Source organism: Pelophylax lessonae, assembly GCF_965119305.1.
Source record: "Pelophylax lessonae genome assembly, chromosome: 9".
NCBI classification, from domain to species: domain Eukaryota; kingdom Metazoa; phylum Chordata; class Amphibia; order Anura; family Ranidae; genus Pelophylax; species Pelophylax lessonae.
The window spans coordinates 233,579,338-233,591,614 of NC_138776.1; the positions used below are offsets into that span (position 1 = coordinate 233,579,338).

Below are 12,277 nucleotides of genomic sequence, written 5' to 3' on the forward strand. Positions count from 1 at the left end.
TGCTGCTGGCACTGGGGAGCTACAGTTCATTGAGGGAACCATGAATGCCAACATGTACTGTGACATACTGAAGCAGAGCATGATCCCCTCCATTCGGAGACTGAGCCACAGGGCAGTATTCCAACAGAACGACCCCAAACACACCGCCAAGACGACCACTGCCTTGCTAAAGAAGCTGAGGGTAAAGGTGATGGACCAGCCAAGCATGTCTCTTGACCTAAACCCTATTGAGCATCTGTGGGGGCATCCTCCAATGGAAGGTGGAGGATCGCAAGGTCTCTAACATCCACCAGCTCCGTGATGTCATGGAGGAGTGGAAGAGGACTCCAGTGGCAACCTGTGAAGCTCTTGTGAACTCCATGCCCAAGAGGGGTTACGGCAGTGCTGGAAAATAATGGTGGCGTTACAAAATATTGACACTTTGGGCCCAGTTTGGACTTATTCACTTACTACTTACTTACTATAATATAGTTTTCCCTACTTTTAAGTTGATGAAACTTGCTGTCCCATGCTGCATAGTTTTTCATCTGTCTAGTTACCTTTTATTATACTTGTTGTCATATTTTCCCCCATTTTATGGTGTTGCTGACACCTGTAGTCCCATGTTGCACACCTTGCATCCCATATTGAGTGTTTACACTCTGTCAAAATATCAGAATTTAATTGTATCTATCTATGTTCTACTTGTTGCAGTTCTGTCCCAGTCAGTGTTTGTCTTGTGTATCTTTACCTTTACTGCAGCGAGTTTTATTCCATTGCACACTGCCATCAAATTATCTTGCAGTTGTTCTCAGTCCCCATACACCCCCTGCCAATTGTCCCCCGCCCCTTACTCTCATATAAACCCCTTCCCCTTGTATCACTACTTTGGTTTGAAGAAGGAGCGACTGGGCATGCTCCCATACATGTCTCTTCCGGTTGTCTGGATTCCATGCTGGTCCTGACCACACAGCTCTCCATCTTGGAACAGACCCAAGATTTCCCACTGCTGGTCAGCTGGAACTTACACCTGACGCTGTCTTTACTCCCAGGAGGCATTCCGCTGGATGATATGGATTCATTGATATGCCTGTTTTTCACTTCCATCTTGTGTTTTTTACCCTTACTTGTCATTAAAGTGTTTTGTTACTGCACCTAGAAGTGCCTTCTCTTCTTTTTTTGTTTTTACCTATAAAGTGAGCTTCCCTCTTCTGAAGTGCTGCTGTTGTGCATTATTAAACACATTTCAAGAGCCCGTCATGTACTGTTTGTCAATGTCTTCTTGTCATCCAGAACGCCCTATTCTCCACACTCCTTAATACCGAATGCTTTGAATTTGGACAAGTTCTGACCTCACTGACTTAAGTGGAACTTTACTCTCAGCATTACCATACTGGAGGCAACTAGAATATATGTCAGGCAAGTTAGTAAGAATAAACAGAAGAAAAAAACTAATATGGCTCACTAAAGCGGTAAGTAGGATAGTAAAAGAAAAAATAGCATATAGAAGATTCCAGGAAGCAGGAGTTGTAGCTGGCAGAGAAGAGTATAAAAATAGCAAAAGGAGGGCAAACACATCAGTGCTGCCAAAGCAGAGAAAGAGGAGGAAATTGCTAAATCTATTAACCAAGGAGATAAATCCTTGTTTGGGTCCATTAGTGATAGAAGGAAAAAATACAATGGGATCACTAAAATGAGAACTGGGCACAACACATTTGTTAAGGGAGGTGGATGTAGCAAACCTTTTAAGGCCCCTTTCTTGCTTGTGCGACCTGAAAGTCACGCGACTTGAAGCAATGCCTGTGTAATCTTAAAGTCTATGGACCTCAAGTCTAATCAGTCAGACCAAAGTAGTGCAGGGACTACTTTGAAGTCGCTGCAACTTGTAGTCGCACAGATATGAACGATATTCATTGGAAACCATGGGGTACAACTTGTCATGCGACTTTGCAGTCCCAAGTCGCACAATTGTAAAAGGGGCCTTAAACAATTACTTCTGTTCAGTCTTCTCAGAAATAAATTGCAATAACAAGTTGGGGAATTTTTTTTTCTGCCTAGTCAGGAGTAAGGACCTAGTTCCTTTTTTAAAGGGATTTTTTTTCCGCTTTTATTTTCTGTTCCTGTGAGAGCTACAGTCAACTGCTGGACTGGGCGACGGACTGGATATTCTAGATCCTTAGGTTCTCCACGACCTGACCATAGCTCCATGCCAAGTCAGGCGTGACAGCCCCACTGGATGGTGCGTTAAACGTCTCGCGAGGACGCACACGACCTGGTCAAAGCCTGAGTCCTAGCGTGCCTCTGGCCCTCAGCACCCCCATTCTGATGGTGCAGTGGTCTGCCTGAAGTAGTGCCCACCCAGTTCCACGGTATGGTAAGTAGTGTCCCCCGCAGGTTTTGGGGTGGACGTTGGCCCCTCAGTGGGGCGGTGGGACCCTCAGGTTCCCCCTCCTCCTCAGCCCCTATAGGGTCACCGTGGGTCTTAGTACCCCCTCACCGCAGGCGGCCGGACCCGGCTGAAAATTTAGGCTGCAAAGCTATTTGTGGAGGCCACAGTGAGGGTGTTCGGAGCCACCACCCTCTGGGCATCTGCCCTCTCTTCGTTGTTCCTAGGCGGCCAGTGAGGCCCCCGGTGAGTGTCCTGTGGCCACCAGCCTGCCCTTGGATGGGATATGTATGGCTGGTCCTCCACCAAAATTTAGGCCGCGGCCTACTAGGCCATGCAGCCAGGTTGATGCATTCTCTTTTGGGGGGTGGGGGGGGGGGGCGCTGTGGGGGTGGTCACCTTTGCACCTTTGATGACAGCATGCTGCCTTTTTGTGTAGGGAACCCCCCCTTTAGCGGCCCCCTTTCATTTTATTTCATTTTTATTCAATTTCAAGGCCATTTATTTTCATGCGGGCCTCTATGGAGGGGCTCGGAGGGCGACCCCCCCCCCCTTTGTGTTTCTTTTTGCGGTGTCCAGTAAGTGCTCCATTCGTGAGCCCTGGGTCCGCTTCCCATTGCGGGATCAGCAATTCTCACCTGCCTGTTTTTGTGTCGATGCAATCAGCCTGATTGTTATGTTTCAGGGTGAGCTTAATATGTTGCGACCCTACTGGGTCTGCGTGAACTTTGTTTGTGTAGTCCAGTGGTCATTTTCTTGTGGTTTCTCGAATTGAAAATAGCAGCGGCCATGTTTTTGGAGCCTTATGGGTGGTGAATTTGGCAGTGGGAGCCCCTCCTTATCCCCTAGTGCTGACTCCTGGACTTCCTCTTTCCTCCCGATCGCCGCATGATGTGCAACATCTGGCACTTCTCTCAGTGCCTGTCCAGTGGGGAGTCCCTGTGGATGCCTTTGATTGCTCTCCCTTTCTGCTGTAGCAGCGGCTGGTTGTACTGGGACCTGTGGTGCCGCTAGCCTGGCATTGGGGGCCGCATAGTAGTGCTTCTCATTTTGCCTGTGTGGTTCCCTTGGTTAACTCATGGAGTCCCTGGAGCACATTTTGCCACCTCCCCGCTGAGAAAGAAAACCGGTCAGCTGTTGTAAAATGATCACAGAGCGCCTGTGATTCTCCTATATAGGAACACAGGTCTCTGTGATCATTTCACAAGTCCCTCCCCCCACAGTTGGAAAACACTCCCCTAGGCTCACGCTTAACCCTTTGATCACCCACACTGTCAACCCCTTCCCTGCCAGTGTCATTATTACAGTAACAGTTCATATTTCTCTATCGTTCATTGACGGATGCAGTCCTCTGATCCATATCAGTAGGGTTATACTGCCCCCTACAGGAGTAGGACACTAGGCAGAAAAAAAGTTCTGGCTACGCCTATGGGCAGTCCCGGAGGGTACACCCTCTCTCTTCCTGCATAAGATGTCCGTTTTAATCTGCCTAGTCAGGAGTAAGGACCTAGTTCCTTGCTGGGATCTTTGGTCCTGGCATAGAATTAAATTCAGAAGCTTTTATGTTTCTGATGACTTTGCAGGTGTTACTGTTTTTGTATGTTTTCCCCGCATACCTAGCATGCTGTGTCTGGCTTGCACCTATGCTAAGTTCACCCATGTACACATTTTATCTTCCTCTTGTGTAACTGAAAGCCTCTGCCCTTGATATGTACACTACCCTAGTAAAATAAAAACTTGGATTGAGAGCCTAATTACGCTTTAATTGTTTTTTAAAGACTTTTTCTATTTTATAAGCCTATTCTCAGAAAAAAGCTATATAAAGAACTTGTGGGGAGCGCCACAAGGAGTTGGCATTTACCTGTGCTTTGATATAATTTCTCTCCAGTGTGCCCTGAAAGCTCTAAAACTGAGTTTGGCATGGTGTGGAAATCCAAGCACTCCAAGGGAGTGCTGTCAAGCCAGGCCACTGCAATCAATCAGATTCTATCTGTAATTTTTATTTTATTGCAGGAAGATGAATGGCTGGTTGATATGGGCAGCACAGCTTATTTAACAAGGTCTGCTTTATAACTTTTGTTTGTAGTGTTCTTGAAGAGGAAGTCAATTCTAAGGTATAATTTGTACCTATAGGTAAGCCTATAATAAGGCCTACCTATAGGTACTGTTAATATCTCCTAAACGTGTTCTGTTTAGGAGATATTTACATTACATGCAGCCAATGACCTAATCGGCGCATGGGCTCTTAAGGAATAGCTACCCATGCTGCTCCTTTAGATACCTATGCTGTGAATGGCGGCTCCCCCACGCATGCGCAGGAGTGACGTCATCTTGGCTCCAGCCTGTCACACAGCCAGAGTCTGTGAACCCGGAAGGAAGACTGGGAGAAGATGGACGCTGCGGCTTAGTTTATAGGCAAGTTTCACATAATGTGCTAGTACTAGCACATTATGCCTTGTACCTTGCAGATCCAAAAAAAAAAAAAAAAAAAAAACAGCGGTTTACAACTTCACAACTGCTCTAATGTGTGACTTATTGTGTTTGTGGTGCTTATGGTGTGTTTTTTTTTTTTTTTTTCTTTTTGTTTAGATCCCGGCAAAGCAATGCTAACAGAGTTATCCCTGAGCAGAGAGGAATTCCTTGTATATCAGCTGAAGAAGCAGAGCCAGATCACATTTTGTTTGCGTGAGTTCAGGGTAAGAAGGCCTTCAAGCATTTTTCTCACAGTATATTGTGAAGTAGGGATTGACCAATATAGTTTTTTCAGGGTTGATACCGATTTTCCGGTCACCCTTCAGGCCGATAGCCAATATTAGGTACTGATATTCTGTACATTTAAAGTTTTGAAAAATCAACACCATTTTCAACACAAATCTGGTACTGAAAATGTTAATGTTTTAAAACATTTTTAACATTAAGGGCTTGTTCTTCAGACCATACCTGCATAAAAACTAATGGGAAAACAGCACAGATTTCACTTGCATAGACATAAGTTTCACATCCTTTTTATGTGCGATTCAGTCAGTTTTTACGCACGTTGTGTGGTGTGAACAGGGCACATAGAGAAGAAGAGTTAAGAGAAGAACCATTGTTTTTTGTGTAGTTGCACAACGTGTGCAGCAAAACTGACATCTCTGTCTATACCATGGTGTGACTGTGAATGAACGAGGCCTAGAAGTAGACTGAAAAATAGTGCTTGAAAAATATTAACTTATTAAAGGCTTCCCAAAACATAGAAAAATGGCATAAACTGTTCCAGTGCACTCACTGCAATGATTACATTTAAATCACTACTGCAGTGCAAAAGCTAGACAGTGGACACTACACTTCAATACTCCCAGTTAAGTTGAACAATATAGTGCAGAAAGCATAACTTTTCAGCATGTTCACCTGTTAAATGGATTCAGTTTTTTTCATATATTGCTGCCACTTCACTAAAAACACGCTCACTTGGTATAGAGGCTGGAGAAGCAGAGAGGTATCTTCTAGCATGAGAGGAAAGTCTTTTGTAGCGTGCCTCATTTTTTTTTTCACTACCTACGAGTATTACAACTTCTGTCAATTACTGGAACTTCATCTTGATTTGAAGGAACATCATCCAGGCTCATTATTGCAGATTCAGAAGAATCCTCCGCGTGAGGCCTCAATAAAACACTGGACATGGCATCAATTCGACCACGATGAAGATTCTTTTCTGTCCGTTGTCTTTTTGGACATTTGTCTGTTTTTGCACATCCTGCTCTTCCAGATTAGAAACATGCTCTTCCTGACTTGACATTTCATCCGGAACCTCCTGTTGAATATCTTCTGTCAGCCATTGTTTGGCTTGGCCAATACATTATTAGAAAAGAAAGCATGATTGTATCGAGGATCCAGAAGACATGCCAGCACAAGATTTTTATTCTCTTCATGAGTCTGAAAACGTTTGGTGAGGCTGTCCCTCATGACCTGCCTACATGTTTTAATGCCATGTGTTGGGTCCTTCATTCTCTTAGAAGCATCTTTAGCACTCACACATTGGATGACAGATGAGTCGTAATGACTCACCTCTAGTGTCACTTCCTCTATGGGGAGGAGGGTCTCAGTGACGTCTACAATGTCCCACTGGTCAGCAGTAGGACAAGAATATCCTCCATATTCACCTGAATAGATGCTATGAGTTTGCTTCTGTTTCAGGATTCCTTTGCAGCATGTAAAGTGTTGAGTTCCATCGTGTTGGAACAAGTTGTTTTTGGGTAGGCCAAGGTCTTTCCGAATTCACCTCAGTCGCTGTTTGGCATTGATTGAATGGTGGCAATGGCCTGCGCACCTCTTCAGCATGCCAATTATTTCAATCAAAGCTCTCTGGCTTGACAGACCATATTTCTCTATCGTTCATTGACAGACGCAGCTCCATATAACTCTTGACCATTGGGTTATGCTGCCCCCTACAGGAGTAGAACACTAGGCAGGAAAAAGCTTTACCATGCCTATGGGGCCATCCTGCAGGCATACACCAACACACTCTGCTATAGGCTTCAGTTTAGCCCTGCAGACGTCAGTGATGCAGGTTTGCAAGGCGGCACGCTTGGTCATCTGTACATGCGTTCACCAAGTTTTACAGAGTGGATGTGTTGGCATCCTCAGATGCATCCTTTGGCCCCAAAGTTTTGCAGGCCGCCATTTAAGGAGCACCTTGTTGGGCTCCATGTTATATAGTTGGCTATGTTAGCCGTGGGAAATGCATTCTTTTAAGTTTGTCCTTTCCCCACCCCTTAGTGGTTACTGCTTTTGGACATCCCATCCGTCTATGATTTAAAGCAGCAGTTCTGTACATCGGTGGATGAAAGAGGAAATTGAATTTTTTACTTACTGTAAAATCCATTTCTCTGAGTCCACCGACAGACATAGCTCCCACCCTTCTTTTCTCTGAAGAATTGGGTTTTGGTTATTATTCACTGCTTGCAACTAAACTGTGCAACGGTGAGGCCAGGGGTAATAACCCAGGGACCCCGCCCCCCCTGGGCGTGTCAAAGCCTTTGGCTCTACCTGCTCACTTCTAGTGGGAGGGCTTATTACCCATCAGTCCATAATTTAAAGCAGCAGCTACGTCCGTCCGTAGGAGGACTCAGAGAAATGGATTTTACGGTAAGTAAAACATCCCGTTTTTTTTTTTTTTTTTAGTTGCTTGTAGTTCTCTCAGGAACAAAACTAACAGCCGACTGGGTTTCAGACTGGATATGCTAGATCCTTAAGGTCTCCCAGCCCGGCCAGCGAGCATGCGCAGGTTGTAGTCCAGCACTGGGCCTCGCCACGACAGAGCCCCGATGGACGGGGGCTGGCCTGCAAGTGAAACACCTCGCCGGGACGCACACAACCTAGGATGCCCTGAGTTACAGCGTACCCCCTGGCCATCAGCTCCCCCACCCCGGGTGGAGAGGTAGTCTGTTCAGAGTGGTGCCCACCTGATGCCCTTGGTCCCCCATTTCTCTGGCGAACTCGGGGTGGATGTGGGTCCCTCGGGTATCCCTTGGTTCCCCTGGCCTCTTGGTGATACCAGGCCCCCCCTTAGTCCGTCCCCCCCCACAAGCAGGTCCCTACCTCAGGGGGGCAGGTTTATTTTGGCCGCTGTTGCGGTTCTGCAGGGGGGGGGGGGGAGATCTATCCTGGTGGGGACCCCCAATGCTTCTGTCTATTGACCCCCCTGGGGGTTCCTGGAGACCACATTTGCTGTAGTTTCCCTCTGCATCAATATAAAAATGTTCAAATTGACAGCAGGGAGAAGCTGGGGTGACTCTAGTACATGACCCAGATATTTCCTGTTCCTGTGTCAGATCCATTTTTCTCTCTGCACAGAACGTTTCTATATCCCTCCATATTGTTTTGGTGGTATGTTCCTGGGGTCACTGTAGGTATTCCTCACTCACCCTGCTGCAGGCTGTGCTAGGGCTGGGACTTGTGATGCAGCAGTGCTGATCGCATTTTTTGCAGTTTTTTTCTCAAAGGGACACTTTTTTTTTTTTTTTCTGTAAATATGGAGTCCCAGGACCAAATCTCACCCACCTACCCCCCTAAGTGCGGTTGCGGGACCCTCCGGGTCGCAGCCCCTGTCTGCATTTACAGCAGTTTTGAAAAACCTGGTGTCAAGTGGATTTAATTTTAAAAAATGCCACTAGTAGAAAGCACCCTATGCCTTCCCCTGCCTCTCTAGTATCCTTAGATTCTAAAGGTAGATATGGCCGCCGCGGAACCATGCCATCCTGGTGGATCAGTGTCTTCGCATTCTGATGTATCCTCGTCAGCAGCCGTGCAGGAAAGCGTGCTGGTGGAGGCACTTTGTGTCAGTGCGGGAAACCTTTAAAATGGCGGCTGATTTTACAGCAATGCGTTCCACGGCAGGTCCAGATCGGGAAGTGACGCAACTACGCTGTACGTGTTTCGTCAGACGTCCTCAGCAGCTGCTGAGGACGTCTATTACGAAACGCGTACAGCGTAGTTACCTAAATATGTACCTAAATAAATTGTATCAAACAGAATTACACTATATGTCCCCCCTTGTTTATTTTACACATCACCGGAGCATTACCCAAGGATAGCTGAATACCGGAGAACAGCACGGTCCCTTCCCTCTCCCTCTTATACAGAGCCACAAGAAAGTAGAGGACCCCTAGGAACCATGCTGAAGTATACAGCTATAAAATACCCTGCCTAATACCCCTGTGAGGGGTTGGGCACTCTGGTGAGTGCAAATCTATTACATCCATTATTTTGCGCACCTTAGTGCACAAAGAAATCTGAACACTGCCACTAGAAGATCAAGCACTTTACTTTTATATGGACTTTGTTTGCTGCTGCAGTTTTTTTATCCAGAAGTCCTTTTAATGTGCACCTTTTAATCTCGCACACCCCCCCCCTATTTTCCCCTTTTCATTTGGTACATTATTACCAAATACACGCTAATCACCTTTCCACTCATTAGTGTTTACTCCTGATAGGTGAACACTGCACATTTATCTTCATCCCTCTATCACTTTGCACTTCAAAATATAATTAAGAGGTGAGCACCATATGTATACTGAATAAAATAATTATTCACTACTGTCACTTTGTTTAATATATGCATATGGCAATGTATTCATATATGTTGATACTATAAACCTCTTTGCACAATACCACATCACCTTATTGCACTTTATAAATGTATTTATATATCTATTTATACTGTGAATGCATTGGTGTTTTTATATATGTATATATAACTTTATGTATAGAAGTACCATATTTAATACCCCTTATTGATTTGAACATCCATTATAGTGACGCCATCACAATATCCCCATTGGGCAGCGCCAATTCCCTACCCTTTATACACTCACTTTTTGACAACATTGTCAATGAACAACGGGGGCACATCAAACAAATGTTAGTGGTGCCTAAGCGCTTTAAAAGGCGCTACCCTTTCGTGGACGTGGTATCGGCTAGATGGACCGTACCACTAAAGGTGGATCATCCGGTTTCCAGACTAAACTACTCTGCTGTGGTTCCGATGGAGACCCCATGGATAGATGGATTGAATCTCTGTCCTGCCATTTGCATGTGATAGTGGGCTCAATACTGAAACCAGTCTTTGTGATCACTCTGGTGTCCCAGACCATAACGGAATGGGCGAAGTTGCTGAAAGGTAACTTAAAAATAGAGTAGCTCTCGTTGGGCCTGATAGAGCTAACTGACCAAATGGTCCAAGCCCTTCTGTATATATGTGATGCGTCGCTGGATGCGGCTCCACTGGTAGCCAGTGTCTGCGGTGGGGGTTGCTATTAGACGCATGGTGTGGCTAAAAAGCTGGTCTGCCGACCAGGCTTCCAAAAAGGCTTTTTCTGACCTTCCCTTTACGGGGGACAGGTTGTTTGAATCCTCCCTAAATTAGTTGATCAAAGGCCCTACGGGTGGGAAGAGTACTCTTCCTCCCCAATCCACCAAGGGCAAGGCACCACGTAATAGACGAGGGGGGCCTTAATTTACTGCTCATAGGCGGCCCTTTCGTACCTCCGGGTTTGCAGGAGAAAGGAGTGAAGCCATTCAGGTCTTCTGGGGGTTCCAAGAAGACATGGTCGGGTAAGCCGAGAACAGGCCAATCCGGATCTGCGGACAAATCCTCGTCTGCATGAAGGGATGCCCTCACTAGTTTCTGGGGTGGGGGGATGCCTATGCTTCTTTCTGGAACCATGGACTTCTTGATTCACGACAAATGAGTTCATAAACTGATCCGATCGCGTTACAAGATCGAATTAAGGTCCCGACTGTCAGACAGGTTCTTCCCCTCCAAACCCTGCCTATGTTCAGATCAGTTAATGGAATTACGGGAGACGGTGCAAGATCTGCTGTCACAGGGAGTGATTGTGCCGGTTACCTTTCAGGAACATTTTCAGCGGCTTTATTCCTGTGCCCAGGAGGGTGGCAAAGTGGGTCCAATCCTGGATCTCAAAGCTCTGAACCACTTTGTGTGGGTACAGAAGTTTCAAATGGAGTCTATTCGCACGGTGGTGGCGTCCCTACATCAGGGAAACCTGTTGGTCTTTATCGATATCAAGGACGCATATCTACATATCCCTATCTATGCTGGACACCAGCGTTTTCTTCGTTTTTGCCGTGGGAGAGGAGCACTTTCAATTTGTGGCAGTACCCTTTGGTCTTACCTCTGCTCCCAGGGTCTTCATAAAAGTGTTGGCTCCGATATTGGCACTTCTACGTCAGAGGGGGATTGCGGTCCTAGTGTACCTGGACAATCTCCTATTAGGAGCAGATTCTCATTCAGCTCTGTTGGGAGATTTGGCAATCACTGTAAGGACTCTGCAAGAGTTCGGCTGTACCATCAATTTTGCAAAAGCAGCCCTGGTACCATCCTTAAGACTGGTCTACCTGGGTCTGATTCTGGTTTGCGCTTCGGTGAAGGTTTTTCTTCCCCTGGACAAGCTGCAGAAGTTGCAGGGGGAGATTTGTTTGTTGTTTTCCAGCAATCTGTCCTCTCTGCGGACTTGCATGAGAGTCCTAGGCCTGATGGTGTCGACCTTCGAGGCAGTTCCATTTGCTCAGTTCCACACCAGGTCATTACAGAGGGAAATTCTGGTCAAATGGAAGATCCAAAGTCGTTGGATTCTATGAGTCGGTTGAGTCACAACACAGACTGCTCTTCTGTGGTGGCTTCGCTCATTGGCATTGCACCAGGGCAAGCCTTTCCTTACATTGTATTGGACCGTGGTCACCACGGACACCAGCCTGTCCGGTTGGGGAAGAGTGCTGGGGAAGCTGTGTGCCCAGGGGTCTTGGACAGTTGAAGAGTCCAAACTTACCGATCAATGTTCTGGAACTCAGGGCAATAAAGCTTTGCCTTTGTCACTAGACAAATCGTCTACAAGGTTGTCCAGTCCGGGTTCAATTGGACAATGCCACGGCCGTGGCTTACATCAATCATCAAGGAGGCACCAAAAGTGCCCTTGCGGCTCGGGAGGCGGCTGAGCTCTTGAAATGAGCAGAGGATTTTGTTCCGGCTGTCTCCGTGGTACACATCCCAGGTGTGGAATACTGGCAGGCGGACTACCTGAGCCGTCAGGTGTTGGATGAGGGGGAATGGTCTCTACACCCAGAGGTGTTTCATCTCCTATGTGCTTGGTGGGGGGCACCCGATGTAGACCTGTTGGCCTCTTGGCTCAACAAGAAGGTTCAAAGGTTTGTAGCCAGGTCACTGGATCCCCTAGCCGATGCCGTAGATGCACTGGTGGCTCCTTGGGATCATTATCGGCTGATCTATGCATTTCCACCGCTGAAACTTCTGCCAAGACTTCTGCGCAGAATAGAGGCGGAGGGGATTCCAGTCATTCTGGTGGCTCCAGACTGGCCTTGCCAGTCATGGTACACAGATCTGGTAAGATTGCG

General features: G+C 46.6%; 1 protein-coding gene across 1 annotated transcript in view; it reads left to right on the forward strand.

Annotated features, from left to right (window-relative positions):
* RAD9A (RAD9 checkpoint clamp component A) overlaps positions 1–12,277 on the forward strand; it is a 154,000-nt gene that overhangs the window by 75,084 nt on the left and 66,639 nt on the right. The window contains exon 7 of the mRNA XM_082268221.1: positions 4,955–5,061. Coding sequence (XP_082124347.1) covers positions 4,955–5,061 — 107 coding nt within the window. The remainder of the gene's footprint in view (positions 1–4,954; positions 5,062–12,277) is intronic.